The sequence below is a fragment of the Bos taurus genome, chromosome 3, assembly GCF_002263795.3.
Source record: "Bos taurus isolate L1 Dominette 01449 registration number 42190680 breed Hereford chromosome 3, ARS-UCD2.0, whole genome shotgun sequence".
Lineage (NCBI taxonomy): Eukaryota > Metazoa > Chordata > Mammalia > Artiodactyla > Bovidae > Bos > Bos taurus.
In genome coordinates, this window is record NC_037330.1 from 115257229 (window position 1) to 115274669 (window position 17441).

At 52.3% G+C, this 17441-nt stretch overlaps 1 protein-coding gene across 9 annotated transcripts in view; it reads left to right on the forward strand.

Moving 5' to 3' along the window:
- Nucleotides 1-17441, forward strand: part of AGAP1 (ArfGAP with GTPase domain, ankyrin repeat and PH domain 1) — a 561115-nt gene that overhangs the window by 213075 nt on the left and 330599 nt on the right. For 8 of the 9 annotated variants that reach the window (XM_024990256.2, XM_024990257.2, XM_024990258.2 and 5 more), the window contains exons 4-6: nt 4877-4962; nt 8757-8898; nt 14488-14622. In XM_024990256.2, the coding sequence (XP_024846024.1) occupies nt 4877-4962; nt 8757-8898; nt 14488-14622 (363 nt within the window). The remainder of the gene's footprint in view (nt 1-4876; nt 4963-8756; nt 8899-14487; nt 14623-17441) is intronic. The other variant, XM_059885235.1, reaches the window with a different exon arrangement.

Here is a 17441-nt window from a genome sequence, read left to right on the forward strand (position 1 = left end):
AAAGTATAAGGCTTGCTGTTGCTTGGAGACCTGTTAATGATATGTTAATAATTTTTAGTCCAATTAGCCAAAAGCATAGAAATGTCAAACATCTGTTGGGAGTGTTTACTGCCAACAAAACTTTTTTTTTGTTGGTAATAGGAAAATTCAGTTTTCTTTTTTCCCTTTTTAAAGCAGAAATGCCAACCCAGGTGAGATGATTATACCTCTCTTGATGTAAACAGCTCTTATATTTAACAAGATTCCATTGTAGATCCATCATGCCTAGCTTGAGTTTAAATAGTAGAGGGAATTCAGCTGTTTTGACCTACACTAGCATCCTAGATTCAAAACTGGTTCCCCCAGCATGAGACCAGGACTCAAGAGTAACTTTGAAACCTTGAGAGGAATTGGTCACCAGTGGATTATACCCTGGAGAAGGGGATGGCAACCCACGTCAGAATTCTTGCCTGGAAAATCCCATGGACAGAGGAGCCTTGTAGGCTCCAAAGACTCCCAAAAGGTCACTGAGGGTCAGACACAACTGACGACTAAGCACAGCACAGTGGATTGTAAGGGATTCCTTTAAGTCTTTTTTCAAGATATTAAAAAACAAAACAAAACACTGATCTTTTCTGTCCAGTGAGCTTTCGTAACACATCCATGTCAGCATCCCTGCTTCGGTTTGGTACATTCAGGTCCACCTTTTACCTTGACCCCCCTAAGAATCCAGGCTCAAGGGCAACAGAGGCTCCCAGGACAGTTTTCTGGGTGGAAACTGAAAACTAACCTTTGAATGAACCTGAAATTTAAAAAATTGCATGTGGGGCTTCCCAGGTGGCTCAGTGGTAGATTATCCACCTGCCAATGCAGGAGATGCAGGTTAGATCCCTGGGTTGGGAAGATGCCCCTGGAGGAGGAAACGGTCAACCCACTCCAGTACTCTTGTCCTGAGAATCCCATAGACAGAGGTGCCTAGCGGGCTGCCAGTCCATGGGATTGCAAAAGAGTCGGACACAGCTGAGCGACGGAGCACACACAGGCACAGGTTGAATTTAGGCAGGAAGAATGTCCCCTTTCTGTGTACACATGAGATGTAAGCGATCTTGCTGTTCAGCGAAACTCAGGAAAACCAAAGCCCAGAGACTAACTTGACTCTGCTCACCCATCTGTGCCTGCTTTAACGTGGTGCTGTCTGCCTCTGCTGGTCAGAAGCCATCTTGTGATGGAGTGCTCTCTGTCTCCCTTCTCAGGGAGTTGTCCTCACAGGTACAGAGAGCCCTGCTTCCCCTGTGGACTTGGGTTAAACAGCGGTGCACGGGCCCTGCACACCTGTGCACAGGTGGGCTGAGCCAAGTGCTTGTCGATGGCTCCCAATACAGGGGTCAGGTTTGGGCACACTCTAAAAATAAAATGACCCCTCAGGTGATTTAGTGTTATGTAGTAGTATTTGGCAGTCAGAGAAGGTTGACAGTTATTCATGTAACAAGTTTATGGGGTGGGGCCATGGTTGCAAAGTCCTGTCAAACAGACCTGCAGGAAGATATAGCCATTTCTCTGTGTCGACAGTTCTGTATCCACAGATTCAGTCAACCATGGATCAGAAACGTGGAGGGGTGGGGGGGTGGAAATTACAGGAAGTTTTCAAAAAGCAAAACTTGAATTCATTTCATACTGGCAACTATTTACATAGCATTTATGTTGTACTTAAAGCTCTTTACATGGCCTTTACACTATATTACATGTTACAAGTAATCTGTAGATGACTTAAAGTATACAAGAGGATGTACACAGGTAATGTGAAAATTCTTCACTGTTTTATGTAGGGGATTTTGGAAGCAGCCCCCTGTGGATTCCGAGGGATGACTTTATTGGAAATCGGATTAGAAAACAGACATTTATAAATCTACATTAAAAATGAAATTAGATGTAGAGTTTGGTGGTGTGCTCTAATATTTCAGTAGGAAAAGATCCAAGGCTAGGATCAGATGGTGGGTTTGAATTTCACAAAACAAGGGCAGTGGCCCTGATGAATGCAGACCAGCTTGCTGCCGCCCACGCCTTCATCCCAAGGCTTTTTCCCTTTGTGTCTCTGAAGCAAACTATAGAAAATGGCTTTTAAAGTCTAGTATTTACCTGCTGGGCTGCGTTTCTCCAGTACTCAGTGGTCTGTGTTCCCTTTGAGCCTGACAGTCTACCAGCAGTAGGAGTTTATTGTTTACATACAACCTTTTTAATCATATTCTTTTTCAAAATCTGGGTGCTGAAACACCTGGCTGATTTTTACCTAATTGTCAAACCTTTGGGTTCATGGCAGATGCATCTGAGTGTTTCGTTTGTTTCCTGATGTACATACACCACCAGAAAACACCCCCAAGTCCACTGCAAGTGTCTAATATTTGCAATTGTAAAATATTGAAGAGACATGCTGCTGCTGCTAAGTCGCTCAGTCATGTCCGACTCTGTGCGACCCCATAGATGGCAGCCCACCAGGCTCCCCCGTCCCTGGGATTCTCCAGGCAGGAACACTGGAGTGGGTTGCCATTTCCTTCTCCAATGCATGAAAGAGAAAAATGAAAGTGAAGTCGCTCAGTCGTGTCCGACTTTAGCGACCCCATGGACTGCGGCCTACCAGGCTCCTCCGTCCATGGGATTTTCCAGGCGAGAGTACTGGAGTGGGGTGCCATTGCCTTCTCCATTGAAGAGACATACTAACTACATATTTTAGAGGGGAATAATATATAGTGATTTTTAGAATGGGAAGTGCCCTTAGGGATCCAGAAGACAATCACCTGCCCTTTTAGAGCTGATACAAGTTAGATCAGAGGCCTCTGCTTGTGGTTACACAGCAGAGGAACAGAGGAGCAGAAGGACTCTGAGCAAACCTTTCCTAACCTTGATATTGTGATCTAACCACTTGGACACATAACTTGTAAACGTGACTCTACGAAAACATATTGAAGAAGGTGAATGGCAGTAGACATGAAATCCATCAAGTGCTTACCCTGTAAGACAGAGGACGCAGAGACCCAGGGGAGGGGCAGGGCCAGCAGCGGGTGTCACTCCTGGGTAGCCGAGTGGTGACGCCCACCGGGCGCCAGCTCCCCAGGGAGGTGGGGGCGGCGGCTGGCAGCCGAGGGGTGCTGGTCCTGCGGGCACTCCCCCTCCTGCCCCGGAGACCACGCAGATCGGGATCTGCTGATCCCAGCATGCCCGGGGCAGCTGGGCGGCCTCATGGAGGTGCAACCTGTGCTCACCAGGCAGGGGCCGACCTCCGCATGTGCTAAGATGCCAGGGCTCACGGCGCCTGCCTTTTGCAGAGCTGCGGGGGCGCAGGGACCCCACTGTGGGTCCACCCACAGCCGGAAGCGCACGCGCTATCCCAGCACCATCACCTCTGTGTCCTTCCAGCGCTTCTCCATGGAGTGCTCTTTTTTTTTCCCGTATCAACAGTGAGGGGGACCAAAATGAGAGTTTATCCGTCGTAATGCTGGAAGGCTTTCTTTGGTGTTTGAGTTTTGCTGTGTAAGCAAGCGCGTCTTGCCCGTTACAGGGGAGCCCGAGTGGGAGTGGCCGTGCGTGCGTGCGTGCGTGCTCACTTACCCCTGTGACCTCCCACCCAGCCTCCCACCCCAGCCTCACAGGGCCTCAGCCCACCTGCAGGCCGATCCTTCTTTGGGGTGGCCCAAACCCCGGAACTCTGGGAGGGAAGGCTGGCATGGTCCAGGGGTCACTGTGGCGCCGAACCAGATGGGACTCGGGCTAGCAAGGGACCCGACCCACAGCCTCTGGGGCCGGAGATGTTTTCGCAGCGTGGTTCTCGGGGGGCGTCCAGTTGCTCGGGGTTGTCAGTTCGCTGGTGTTTCTGGAAGGCCCCTGTGCCTGGGGAGTTGAAATGAGACGCGTTCCTCTCTTTGAGACCGCGAATTCCCAAGCCCGGGGAAGGGGAGGGCGCAGAGCGCAGAAGGTGGAGAGGTGGTCTGTCTCTGGAGGTGGCAGAGGAGCCCAGCGGTGGGCGTGTTTCCCGCTGTCCAGGGGAAGGGCTGGCAGTCCGACGCAGGACGCCGATGGGAGGTACTGGAGGCGACGGGAGGTACTGGAGGCGACGGGAGGTGCTGGAGGCGGCTGTGCGCCCACCTGGGCGGGAGGGGTCAGCCCCGCCCCCACCACGCGGTCGCCCCGCCCCCTCCACGCGGCCGCCCCGCCCCTGACCCCGCGAGGTCTCTAACGCTGTCTGTCGCCAGCCGCCCCGCTGTGTCTCGCGCAGGTGTCGTCCAGTAGCTTCTGTCTAACCCATGTGTGGTAGCAGCCCCTCCCTTGTGCCCTGTGAACACGGAAACGCCATCCCCATGCTGTTGTGTGTTTCCCCTCCAAGAACTGGGTTTCCCTTGAGGAGAATACAGAGATTCTCAGCCCTGGGATTTGTCCACGCGGTGGAGACCAGGCCCCCGCCCTTTTCACAGCACAAGAAAATTTCGTTTCGGTTTCCTGAACCCAAGGAGAGAATGAGGAATTTCGATGCTCTCCATTTTTGGACTCTGTATCAGCCGGGTTTCCAGGGAGAGAGAGACATCCCGAATCTGCACACAAAGCCCGCATGAGCGCTCCACCCTCCTGAGTCCCGAGCGATCCTGGCCTTGCGCGGAGCCTGTGTGTTCTAACTCCAAACGATCATGGGTTCTTAAAGACGACTATTGGAATCTGGGGTGGCAGTAGTCCTTCCAAAGCCCAGTGGTTGCTGGAGACAGATCTGAAGCTACTCCTAAACACTCAGGGCTGCCTCCAGGGCCGCAGTCTAGGGCGTATTTTTCCACAAGCGAAGCCCACGTCTGTTTGCCCCCCCACGCTCTGTCTTTCCTGTGTAACCAGGTGTTTTGTGTGTGTGTGTGTGTGGCAGGTGGCAGGTTCAAGAAAGAGATTGTCGTCGACGGACAAAGCTATCTGCTGCTGATCCGAGATGAAGGTGGCCCCCCGGAGGCCCAGGTGAGTACAGCACCCGCACTGGGGACCCGTGCGCCTCTGGCTCCTCCTTGAGGCTCTGTCTCCGCAGGTGTGCACAGAAGAGCTGAAAGAGCGGCCCCTGGAAATGTTTCCTGTGACTGAGGTTTCTCAGTTCAGTTCAGTTGCTCAGTCGTGTCCGACTCTGTGACCCCATGGACCGCAGCACCCCAGGCCTCCCTGTCCATCACCAACTCCCGGAATTTACTCAGACTCACGTCCATTGAGTTGGTGATGCCATCCAACCATCTTGTCTTCTGTTGTCCCCTTCTCCTCCTGCCCTCAGTCTTTCCCAGCATCAGGATCTTTTCCAGTGAGTCAGTTCTTCACATCAGGTAGCCAAAGTGTTGGAGTTTCAGCTTCAACATCAGTCCTTCAAGTGAATAGTCAGGACTCATTTCCTTTAGGATGGACTGGTTGGATCTCCTTGCAGCCTAAGGGACTCAAGAGTCTTCTCCAACACCACAGTTCAAAAGCATCAATTCTTCGGCGCTCAGCTTTCTTCACAGTCCGACTCTCACATCCATACATGACCACTAGAAGAACCATGCTATGCTATGCTAAGTCACTTCAGTCATGTATGACTCTGTGTGACCCCATAGACAGCAGCCCACCAGGCTTCCCCCGTCCCTGGGATTCTCCAGGCAAGAACACTGGAGTGGGTTGCCTTTTCCTTCTCCAATGCATGAAAGTGGAAAGTGAAAGTGAAGTCGCTCAGTCGTGTCCGACTCTCAGCAACTCCATGGACTGCAGCCCACCAGGCTCCTGTGTCCATGGGAGTTTCCAGGCGAGAGGACTGGAGTGGGGTGCCACTGCGGACCTTTGTTGGCAAAGTCATGTCTCTGCGCTTTAATATGCTGCCTAGCGTTGGGGAGAGGCTAATTCTGTTTTTCCAGAAACCTGGAGGGGCAGTTTGGTCTGTGTGGCTGATGTTCCCTTTCTTTTTCTAGGAAGGAAGGAAGAGCAGCTTTTGTATTGATTTGTCAACTCAGTGGCATTGGTATCTGGAAGTTTCTATAGCTTCCCACCGTTTTCTTATAAGTGTTTCATCTCGAGAGCATGCTAAGTCACTGCAGTTGTGTCTGACCCTTTGTGACCCCCATGGACAGTAGCCCGCCAGGCTCCTCTGTCCAAGGGATTCTCCAGGAGAGAATACTGGAGTGGGTTGCCATTTGCTCTGGAGCAGTGCAGTCACTTAGAAAGCTGGGTGGAATTTGGAAATCTGAACACCACAACCAGGCTGCCCACCAGGCTTCACAGCTCAGGTCATTCCCCACTGAAAACCAGAGGCTGCAGCATGGTGTGACTTCTTTGAGAGTTCCTTGAAAAATGGGCATTGTGGAGGAAAAAAGCCAGCCTGAGTGTGAAAATTTTCTTTCTTTGGTTTACTGACTCCCTAGTTTATGGCTTTATTTCTATAATAATTTACCAGTTAAACACTTTAAAGGAGGTAAGGGCTAGTAATAGTCAAGACTGATTAATGTAAACTTAATATTAAAAATATTCCTGGTGTTCTTTCTTGAACTTACCCGTTTGTGAAAGTGCACTTAAATTTAGTGATTTAAGTGAACGATGTTGAATATGGGGGTTGTTAAAGTTCTAGAACTCCATACAATGAGGGGTGTGTGGCTCTACAGAAAAGTGGTGTGGAGTTACCATGTTCCAGCGAGTCTAAAGTGTCACCGATTATAAGCTATGCCAGTATTTAAAAGAAAAATACTGTCAAGTCATGAAAGAAAGCAGTCCTTAAGGTACGTTCTGATAGCAAAGATGTGAAAGTATGGAAAAGATTTTTTTAGCTTTGATGAAACAGCGTAGTCAATGCTAGTGATAAGGAAACATTAAAGACAGGTTAAACATGGAAAGAAGTAGGTTATGAAGCTGTGAGAGCTCGTGGTCAGTGCATGTCTGTTACTTCGAGCAGGACAGGCTTGACATCTGACAGTGTCCTGGACGCTTTGTGATGGCAGTGAAGCTAAATGAGTCTTAGTCAACCCTCACCCGTGGGACGTCTGTCTTGCTGTCACCAGGGCTCCCTTGGCGGCGGCTGGGAACAGGTGAATGACATCGGTGAAGTGCGGGAGTCACCTGGGCTGATTTTCCGCCTTTCCAGCTTATACACGTTTCCGAGTATGCAGGGGCAATTCCACACTCAGAGAGCACACCTCGGCTCCGACCATTAAGAGTCTAAGAAGAAAGTTGAGAGACGTGCAGAAACGCATGTCAGAGCTGGCTGAGTGGCTTCAGGACCGCTGCTGTCCAGGGTCGCTGCCCAGGGATGGACACTGGTGGGTCCAGAGAGGCACAGACACGGTGCTTTTTTTTCCTGACTCCAGTGGTAGACCAGCGAGCTGGCCACCTGGACCAGAGATAGTGATGAGACCTGTCCCCAGGGGCTCCAGGTCCACCCTGGAGAGGGAACTCCAGCTTGAGGAATTGGGGGCCCAGCGCAACACCCTACCCTGAAGGTTTCATCAGCCGTGATCGCTGTTGTTACTGTTTAGTCGTTATCATCTGAACTTCAGGTTTAATTCTGTCCTGTCACATAGAATCTCCACGGGTAACTGAATACCCTTCTCATTTCTATGTAGAAGTCAGAGCTTGGGCTCCCAGGTGGCGCTAGAGGTAGAGAACCCACCTGCCAATGCAGGAGACATAAGAGGTGCAGGTTTGATCCCTGGATCAGGAAGATCCCCTGGAGGAGGGCATGGCAACCTATCCCAGTGTTCTTGCCTGGAGAATCCCATGGACAGAGGAGCCTGGAGGGCTGCAGTCCATGGGGTTGCAAAGAGTAGAACATGACTGAAGTGACTTAGCAGGCCAGCTTAACCAATGGAAACTTTGCCCACATGTATTAGAGCTGATGCCTTGGCCATCAGAACTTGCGCTGGAGCTGCAGCTTCTTTTAGAAAAAGCACATGGGATTTTTTCCCCCCATTTTCACTTGGGTCTTTCATTAAAGAGGAGGGCGTCAGGCTCCAGATGGTACCTGGTGCCGTGTGTGTGACCCTGGGGAGCTCTGAGTCCTGGGGTCCTTCAGTCACTTGGCTCCAGCTTTCCAAGGTGACTGTGGGTATCACAGGAGCTAACGTGTGCCTCCGGCTGATTTGCCAGAAAGAGGATCTGATGTGAATTCAGCTGGATGCAGGTAACACAAGAATAAAATGATAAAAGAGCCGGGCCACTGTGGGGTTTTCGTTTTTCCCCCTCCTTTTTGCTCATTTTGTTCACTGGTTTGGTCAATGTCTCTGGCAGTGGGTCGTAATTCCCACGAAGGGTGCTGTAGTTCATCCGCAGCAGATCTTGACAATACGAAGACCTCTTCTGTTGGGGGTGGAGGACTTCTGAGCTGTGGGCCCCCAGAGAAGGAGCCCCTTCTCAGGGTCCCAGCGTGGCTTCCTGGGGGGTCTCTGAAGGCTATTTAGGGTGCAGCAGGAAGCTGCGGGGTCACCCTGCCTATCGGTCCCCAGGTCGGCTCTGTGTGTGCTGGGTGCTTTCCATAGGCCGAGTCGGTACAGAGGTGGACATTCCCGTGGGGAAGAAGGTCTGGTTTGACTTTGGAGACATGGTGGCCTGGATGGGAAGCAGGTGTGGGCCCTGACCCAGGTGTGTTGTGCCAAGGATGAGAAGGGCATTAGCGATGCTTCAGAAGCAGGTTTCGGTAGAAGCTGGACGCCACGCGTGGCCCCCCTGCCTGTGCTCACGAAGGTGACCCAATGCTGCTCCTTCCCTGTCTCTTCCCTCCTCGCCACCTGCTCACCTGCCCTCTTTCTCCCCAGTTTGCCATGTGGGTGGACGCCGTCATATTTGTCTTCAGCTTGGAGGATGAGATCAGTTTCCAGACTGTTTACCACTACTACAGCCGCATGGCCAGCTACCGGAACACGAGCGAGATCCCGCTGGTCCTGGTGGGGACCCAGGGTGAGTGGCATCTCTGGGCAGGTGGGGCTCATGGGGTCTGGCCACTGAGCCTCGTCAGTGGCTTCCTGGCCTGTGTTTTCAGAGATGGGGGCGGTTTGCAGACGGTCTAAAGAAGAAATAATTTCCTGCTAAAGTCTTACTTTTTAGAGGGAGAATCCCTGAAATGGCAATCATCCTGTCTCCTCATTTGGTTCAGTGGAGAAATCACTTGGCAACTTGAAAACAAAACACATCGCTACACCCCCAAGGGCTTCAGAAAGAAAGAAAGCCTAATTTCTATATTAGGGCATTTAATTCTCTCTGTCATAAAGTAGTATGATTTATAAGCAACCTAAAAAGTTACTTCTGTTAACGTTTGCACCTTTAATACTGATTTTTCATACATTGCCGAGTTTCATTTTATTCTGCTGTATTTCTTAATGTCTTATGATCCAAATCTCATTTTTAGCAGATCCCTCAGAGAGCATAGAATCTTACTGCACAGGTACATTTTGTATTTTTTTCTAGGTCACGTAAAACTTGATCTGTTAGTAAAGTGACATCACCTAGGACACTCTTGATCATAGATTCATTGACGTGCTAGTATCTGCTGGGGGCTTAACTAACTAAGGGGTCACAGGGATTGTTTTAGAAAGTCAGATGAAAGTGCAAGTTGCTCAGTCATGTCCGACTCTTTGCAACCCCCATGGACTGTACGGTCCATGGAGTTCTCCAGGCCAGAATACTGGAGTGTGGGTAACCATTCCCTTCTCCAGGGGATCTTCCCGACCCAGGGATTGAACCCAGTTGCAGGCGGATTCTTTACCAGCTGAGCCACCAGGGAAACCAGGTGAAGGTTAACTTTAAAACCGCTTTATCAGAAAAATGAGGAACTTAAAAAATAATCATGTCCAAGAAACCCTGGATTTATCCCTTCATTTCTTTTTGCAGGTTCTGTTTTTGTTAATTCCTTTGGAATGAGCACATCCAGTCTGCCCTTGCGTGCCCTGATGTGAGACTTCTTCAGATAAGAAACTCACTGTGTTTGAGCAGCAGGACCAGTTAGCTATATGCAGGGCACCAGGTCTGATGTGACTGAGAGCAGGGTAATCCACGCCTTGGTAGGATAAGCCAAGATCATGGAGTGGGGAAGTGTGTTGGGGGTAAAAAAAAAAAAGGGGTGGAATAAACTAAAGGCATCTTCTCAGGGTGCTAGATGCAAAATGTGAGTTGGGGACTCATAGAGGGGACCTCATCCCCCGCCAAGCATATATGTCGTGACCAGTGGTCTCATAACTGAAGCCTTCAGAGTAGAGATGGGTTTAGACCAACTTGGGACTTCAGTTCAGTTCAGTCCATTCAGTCGCTCAGTCGTGTCTGACTCTTTGTGACCCCATGAACCGCAGCATGCCAGTCTTCCCTGTCCATCACCAACTCCCGGAGTCCACCCAAACCCACGTCCATTGAGTCGGTGATGCCATCCAATCATCTCATCCTCTGTCGTCCCCTTCTCCTCCCGCCTTTGATCTTTCCCACCATCAGAATCTTTTCTAATGAGTCAGTTCTTCTCATCAGGTGGCCAAAGTATTGTAGTTTCAGCTTCAACATCAGTCCTTCCAATGAACACTCAGGACAGATCTCCTTTAGGATGGACTGGTTGGATCTCCTTGCAGTTCAAGGGACTCTCAAGAGTCTTCTCCAACACCGCAGCTCAAAAGCATCAATTCTGCACTCAGCTGACATGAGAGATTTTTAATGCCCAACGCGCCCTCTAGTGGTCACTGCGAGACAAGGCGCACCCGCAAGGAGCCCTTGGTTTGTGTTCGGACAAGTGCAGGATTGGGTGTTTGACTTCCTAAAAATAAATTTTTTTTTTTAACTTTTTATTTTGTATTGGGTTATAGCTGATTACCAGACAGTGTTGTGATACTTTTGGATGTACAGTGAAGGGACTAAAACTTCTTGACACATAACGTTTTGTAGTGGGCCGCTCATCTGAAATCGGATCTTGCTTTCCAGGCTGCCTGGAGATCGAGGCCGTTAGTTTTCAGTGAGCCCCCTCTCCCTGCAGGCCTGCCCGGGGCGTTTCTGAGCCAACACGCCGTCTGTGTGGGCATCTCCTTACCGGCTCCCTGGGTTCGGGGGTCTGCGCTCAGGACACACAGTGCCCTTGTGCAGTCGGGTCCCCAGAGTAAAGGCAACAGAGGCATTCAGTCCGAGCCAGAAAGCCGCCTTGACCAGTTGCTGCCTGTCTTCTGCCGCTGTGTGATTGGGTGTAGAGAGTGGTGAGTCTGGGGGCCACGCAGACCCGGGCTCCCTGCCTCTGGACTGATGCTGCCAGGCTTTGGAGGCAGGAACTCTCACGGGGCCCTGGAGGCATCCGTGGGCACAGCAATGTCGACCACGAGGCTGGTTTCCTTCCTTCTGTTTCCCCATGTGGCCCACCTTCCTGAGGTCCTGCTGGGGTGTCTTTGCCGGCCGCTGACCTTGGAGGTGCGTGTCGCCCCTGTGTGTCCCGCCCCAGCTGAAGGGGAATCCGACCTCGTCTCCCGCCAGGATGATCCGGGCCTCGTGGTGCCCCGGAGACGGCTGTAAAGGCTGGGGAAGTCCCTCTGGGGGCTCTGAGGTCAGAAACCAGCCCCCTTTCATTCCTTCAGTTTTATAAGCGTCTGTGGCTGGAAGGCTTGTCTCAGACCTGTTGGGATTTCAGCAAAGCCACACCCCAAAGGAGCAGGACTTGAGTGTTTTCAGGAAGGACAGTCCTCACCTGAGGGGTCATTACCCAGACCTCCGATTCCCAGAGCACCCTAGAAGGCCCCATGGTGGGAAGGTGGAGTGAGTGCGGGCTTCTGGAAGGTTCCACCCTCGGGGACTGTTAGCTCCTTGTGGGTTCGTGTTCTGTGAACCCTGCACACAGATCCTGCTGCTGTGCAGACCGCATGGGGCATCAGACAGTGGTGAGGGCATCTCAGATTCCCCCCGAGCCCCCCGAGGTGGCTGGGGCCTGTGGCCCCGTCAGAGGTTATGGGGTACAGAAGGTAAAGGGGAATCAAGTTAATTGTTCAAGGACACGTGGGGTGCAGGGCCTCACCCGGCGGTGGGTGGATGTGCTCTCTCCCGGGTCGCATCGGGGAGCTGGAGGATTTTCACCAGGGCCCAGGCGATGGGGTTTGTTAAACATGGCCTGTTTTAGAGACGGGCGGATCGCATTGATTTGAGGGTGAAACCTGAGCTGTAAAAAGAGATAAAAGATGCAGAGTCTCAGGAGTGAGACATGAGACAAAAAGAGCACCCCAGTGTAGGGTCTGTTTCTGACACGTGACGCCGTGCCATGGAAGCCGGATGGGACAGAGATGGGGTGGGCACCCACCAGGGAAGGAGGCCGTGGTCATTGTGGGGAACCCGGTGAGGATACATTCTAAGCTGGATGAATGCTCTGTGCATTTATTTTCTAGTTTACATACACCACAGCGTTTGAAAATCCTGGGTTTCTAACTGTTTTTGTACTGTTTTCCTAAAAGATGTTTCCACCTTAAAAAAAAATATTTCTTTTCCTTAGGTGTTATGAAATCTCGGAGCTTCCCTGGTGGCTCAGAGGTTAAAGCGTCTGCCTGCAATGCAGGAGACCAGGGTTCAGTCCCTGGGTCGGGAAGATTCCCCTGGAGAAGGAAATGGCAACCCACTCCAGTATTCTTGCCTGGAGAATCCCATGGACGGAGGAGCCTGGTGGGCTACAGTCCACGGGGTCGCAATGAGTCAGACACGACTGAGCAACTGCACTTTCACTTTATGAAATTGAAGTCAGGTTTATTAATCTGTAGGTGAGACAGGACCCACTCCAGTGTTCTTGCCAGGAGAATCCCAGGGACGGGGAAGCCTGGTGGGCTGCCGTCTATGGGGTTGCACAGAGTCAGACACGACTGAAGTGACTTAGCAGCAGCAGCAGCAGCAGGTGAGACAGGATGAGATACTGTTTGAATTAATCTCTCTGACAGGCCATAGTTAGTTTTCCTGGGGGTCATTCAGAACTGTCAGTTAAATCTGTTCCACGGGGCTAGGAAAAGCAAACAGGGAGTAAGGAAAAAGAGAAAGTGAACACAAAGTCAGTGTACCATTCCCTGGAGATGCCTCTCCTATTTAATACTGAAAAGGCTGAGCGCCTCGTGCATTTCCTGTGCTGCAGCCAACATTTGAGAGGTTGTTAGTGTCTTGTCTGCTGCTGTTTCCTGGACTAGCGGAGAAGACTTCCGCTTGTGGGCTTTTTTTAAAAGAGCTCTTGGGTGTTTCCTGTACCTCAGGAGCCTTCATGCCCTCAGGAAAAAATGTCGCATCAGAAACAGTCCCTGAAAAGCCCATTTCATCTCATGGTAGCACTGTGGCTGGAGCATCTGGGCTGTTCCTCTGGTCCTGCGTGCGGGCGCGTGGCTGCCCCCGACCCCCTCCCCCTCCCTGTAACTTGGTAGTCCTGGAATGAATGGAGCAGGGGGCTCATGCAGGCCAAGCTAAAAACGAATAGTGGGGGCATGGGGTTTATTTTATCGGGAGATCAGTGGCTGGTGCCCGATGTCTGTTTTGCTGCCCAGATCTCCCCATCTGTACACAGATCCTGCAGGAGGTGGGGGTGCCCGCCCACCCAGGCCATCTGTTCAGACCCGATGTGGCTCGCACATTCGTCTGTGGCCCCCTCTAGCCCCCCAGGTCACCTCCCACTCCTGCTCTCAGCCTTGGATCGCCCTTAAACCCGAGATGCTTGGCCACCCCCTGCCCCGGACCGCTGCCACGCCACGCCACCTCCTGCAGGCACGCTTCCCTGACCCCTGCCCTCCTGACCCGTCTCCCGCCCTGTGCCCCACCTACAACCCTGGTCCTTTCTCGGCTCTGTCTCACTTTCGGCCCCTTCCCCGGCTGACCTGACACCAACTCCGTGAGAACACAGACTTCTGTCCCTCTGGTTCGCTGGGGTTTCCTGTGCCTGAATGGGACAGGCACCTGCAGGGCCTCCGCGAGCGCGTGTCCAGCGGCCGAGGGCGCCTGGAGGGGTTGGTGCTGGTGGAGGGGCGTGTTTCGCGGGTGCCTGTGCATAGATGGCCACTCACGTAGTGACCGTGTGGTTTTCTTCGGGAACCACATTTATTTAACCCTTACCCTTCCCTCCCCTGGTGGCTCAGATGGTAAAGAATCCGCCTGCAATGCACACAGGTTTGATCCCCGGGTCGGGAAGATGCCCTGGAGAAGGACATAGCAAGCCACTCCAGTATTCTTGCCTGGAGAATCCCATGGACAGAGGAGCCTGGAGGGCTACAGTCCATGTGTCGGGGGTCACAGAGTCAGACACGACTGAGCCACTAACACTTTTGCATCTCACCCTTCCCTCCCGGTCTTTGCGGACATGCTTTTATTTCCTGTTCAGGAACAGGGCCCTCTGGGACAGCTGGCCATCCCATGTCTGAGCTGAGTGGGGATAAACTATGCTTTGATCACTCCAGGTCCTGAGAACAGTCCCCTCCCTGCTGAGCGAGGGGCGGGCTTTGAGCTCCTTGGGGCCGTGGGTGGCGGGGCGCCCTCAGGCCGCCTGAGGTCACCGTGTCGCCTCTTGTCCGTCTGTTGCAGACGCCATCAGCTCCACCAACCCGCGGGTCATCGACGACGCGCGGGCGCGGAAGCTCTCCAGCGACCTGAAGAGGTGCACGTACTACGAGACGTGCGCCACGTACGGGCTGAACGTGGAGCGCGTCTTCCAGGACGGTACGTGCGCGCCGTGCGGGGCGGGCGGCGGCCCTGCCTGTGGGGGTGGTGCCTCGGTGCCAGGCCGCACTCGGGGACCCCTGAGCATCCTGAGACAGTCCAGCCGCCAGTTCCGTGTGTCCCGTGGGTGACCTTTATCAGGAACCGTTCTTTATGCACAGAACATGCAAGACACACACACATGTGCGCACATCATTTCTGCTTCACTGTAGATGCTCAGTCTTCATTCGATCCCTTTAAAAAAAAAAAGGGTTTAAATGGCAGCAAGTGAAGAACTAAAGAGCCTCTTGATGAAAGTGAAACAGGAGAGTGAAAAAGTTGGCTTAAAGCTCAACATTCAGAAAACTAAGATCATGGCATCTGGTCCCATCACTTCATGGCAAATAGATGGGGAAACGTGGAAACAGTGGCAGACTTCATTTTGGGGGGCTCCAAAATCACTGCAGATGGTAACTGCAGCCATGAAATTAAAAGACGCTTACTCCTTGGCAGGAAAGTTATGACCAACCTAGACAGCATATTAAAAAGCAGAGACATTACTTTGCCAACAAAGGTCTGTCTAGTCAAGGCTATGGTTTTTCCAGTGGTATGTATGGATGTGAGAGTTGGACTATAAAGAAAGCTGAGCACCGAAGAATCGATGCTTTTGAACTGTGGTGTTGGAGAAGACTCTTGAGAGTCCCTTGGACTGCAAGGAGATCCAACCAGTCCATCCTAAAGGAGATCAGTCCTGGGTGTTCATTGGAAGGAATGATGCTGAAGCTGAAATTCCAGTACTTTGGCCACCTGATGCAAAGAGCTGACTCACTGGAAAGACCCTGATGCTGGGAAAGATCGAAGGCGGGAGGAGAAGGGGATGACAGAGGATGAGATGGTTAGATGGCATCACTGACTCAATGGACATGGGTTTGGGTGAACTCCGGGAGTTGGTGATGGACAGGGAGGCCTGGCGTGCTGCAATTCATGAGGTCGCTAAGGGTTGGACACGACTGAGCTACTGAGCGACTGAAAGGTCGCTTTCAGTCTGAAAGGTTTCATGTTAGGAAGACAGGAAAGGGAAAGAACAGAGTCGGGTCTGGCCAAAAGTAACAGCGCCTTAGGCTGGTGGCGGGAGCCGGCTCCAGCGTTCGGAAGTGACTTCTTGTCGCCTCAGTCTTGATCTCTTAGCTCCAGGATGGCCGTGCCTCAGGTAGGAAATGTCTCCTGAAGGAGCCGAAGGTCGCCCGAGGGATAAACAGTCATGGACAGGCTCTTGATGGGAGATGAGTCGCTGGAGGCGAGGGGGGAGTGCAGGTGGAAAGGAGCAGGAGGTGGGGGGTGGGGAGGCAGTCAGCAGGGAGGGGACGATCTCCCCAACCCCCACCCCAGGTCTGGGCTGGGGGGTCCAGCGGTGGTTAGCATCCCAGGCCTGGGACAAGGATGCTCCTGGCAAAGGGTCCCGTTTCTGATTGCGGGGCGGGGGGTGGGGGAGGGGTCGGGAAGCAAATCCTCGGCCTCCGCCTCTTCTGGGTGAATCTGGGTTAGACTGAGCTTCGCATCCCCAGCTCCGGTGCCGAGGCGTGTTGGGGGCCGAGCAGGGCGGCCGGGCGATCTCATCAGAGGTCCCCTTACTGCTGGGGTCCCGGAGTCTCGCGGTGCATTGGTCCTGGGGAGACTGCTCGAGCCCAGAAGAGCAGCAATGCAGGGTTGCTCCCAGCACGGCTCCAAACCAGGCAACGTATGCTCTCCTTTTAAATGTCCAAGCGAGTTTTCAGATTAAATCGCAGGAGTTCCATGCTTGCTTTCATCATTTTATTAAATTTCAAACCTTGGCGTCCATTTTTTAACTTTGCGTTTTCTTCCACTTGGCTCAGCAGTCAGCTGCTTTGTAAGCTTGCCCTCGCTTTCCGCTTGTCTGCCTCACAGGTGATCACCAGCCTCTTGTGCGTCTCAGCACGTTTCTCCTGTTAGTCCCTGCCTACCCCTTACAGCTCAGGCTTCCACTGAGGACAGCCCCAGACCCTGGGATCTTGTGTCCCCTTCATCCCTCACCTTACGTTTACGTGGACCGTCCCCACCTGTGCTGGGGAGCAGACACCCCCACCAGAAAACCATGCAGGGCCAGCGTCTGCGGCTCCTTGAACCTTAGTGAGCAGATGCAGAATCGTGCAAGGAAGCACACGGGCTCTCCCGAGAAGTGACCTCCAGCGGGCAAGGTAGCTGTCGGCCATGGAAGAGCGGACACCCCCAAGGGGTTACGTGATGAAAGGTCCCCAGACAGGACCCAGGGTTCAAGCCTGGCCCACAGCCTGTCTCTAATAACAGGCTTCTTTGTTTATAGGCTGCAGGAGGGCTGAGTTGCCTGTGGGTGTGACCACAGAAGTGAGTGGTTCCCGTGATATCTGGTGGCCAGGGGAGTCCCAGATACTTGCTCCGTGGCCTTTCACAGAATTTCTGCCCATCCCTGATGTCATTTCAGTTCAGTCGCTCAGTCCTGTCCCATTCTTTGCGACCCCATGGACTGAAGCATGCCAGATCTCCCTGTCCATCACCAACTCCTGGAGCTCAAACTCATGTCCACACACAAAGTCATTGACTCAGTGATGCCATGCAACCATCTCATCCTCTGTCATCCCCTTCTCCCGCCTTCAATCTTTCCCAGCATCAGGGTCTTTTCCAATAAGTCTGTTCTTCACATCAGGTGGCCAAAGTATTGGAATTTCAGCTTCAGCATCAGTCCTTCCAAAGAACATTCAGGACTGATTTTCTCTAGGATGGACTGGTTGGATCTCCTTGCTGTCCAAGGACTCTCAAGAGTCTTCTCCAACACCACAGTTCCG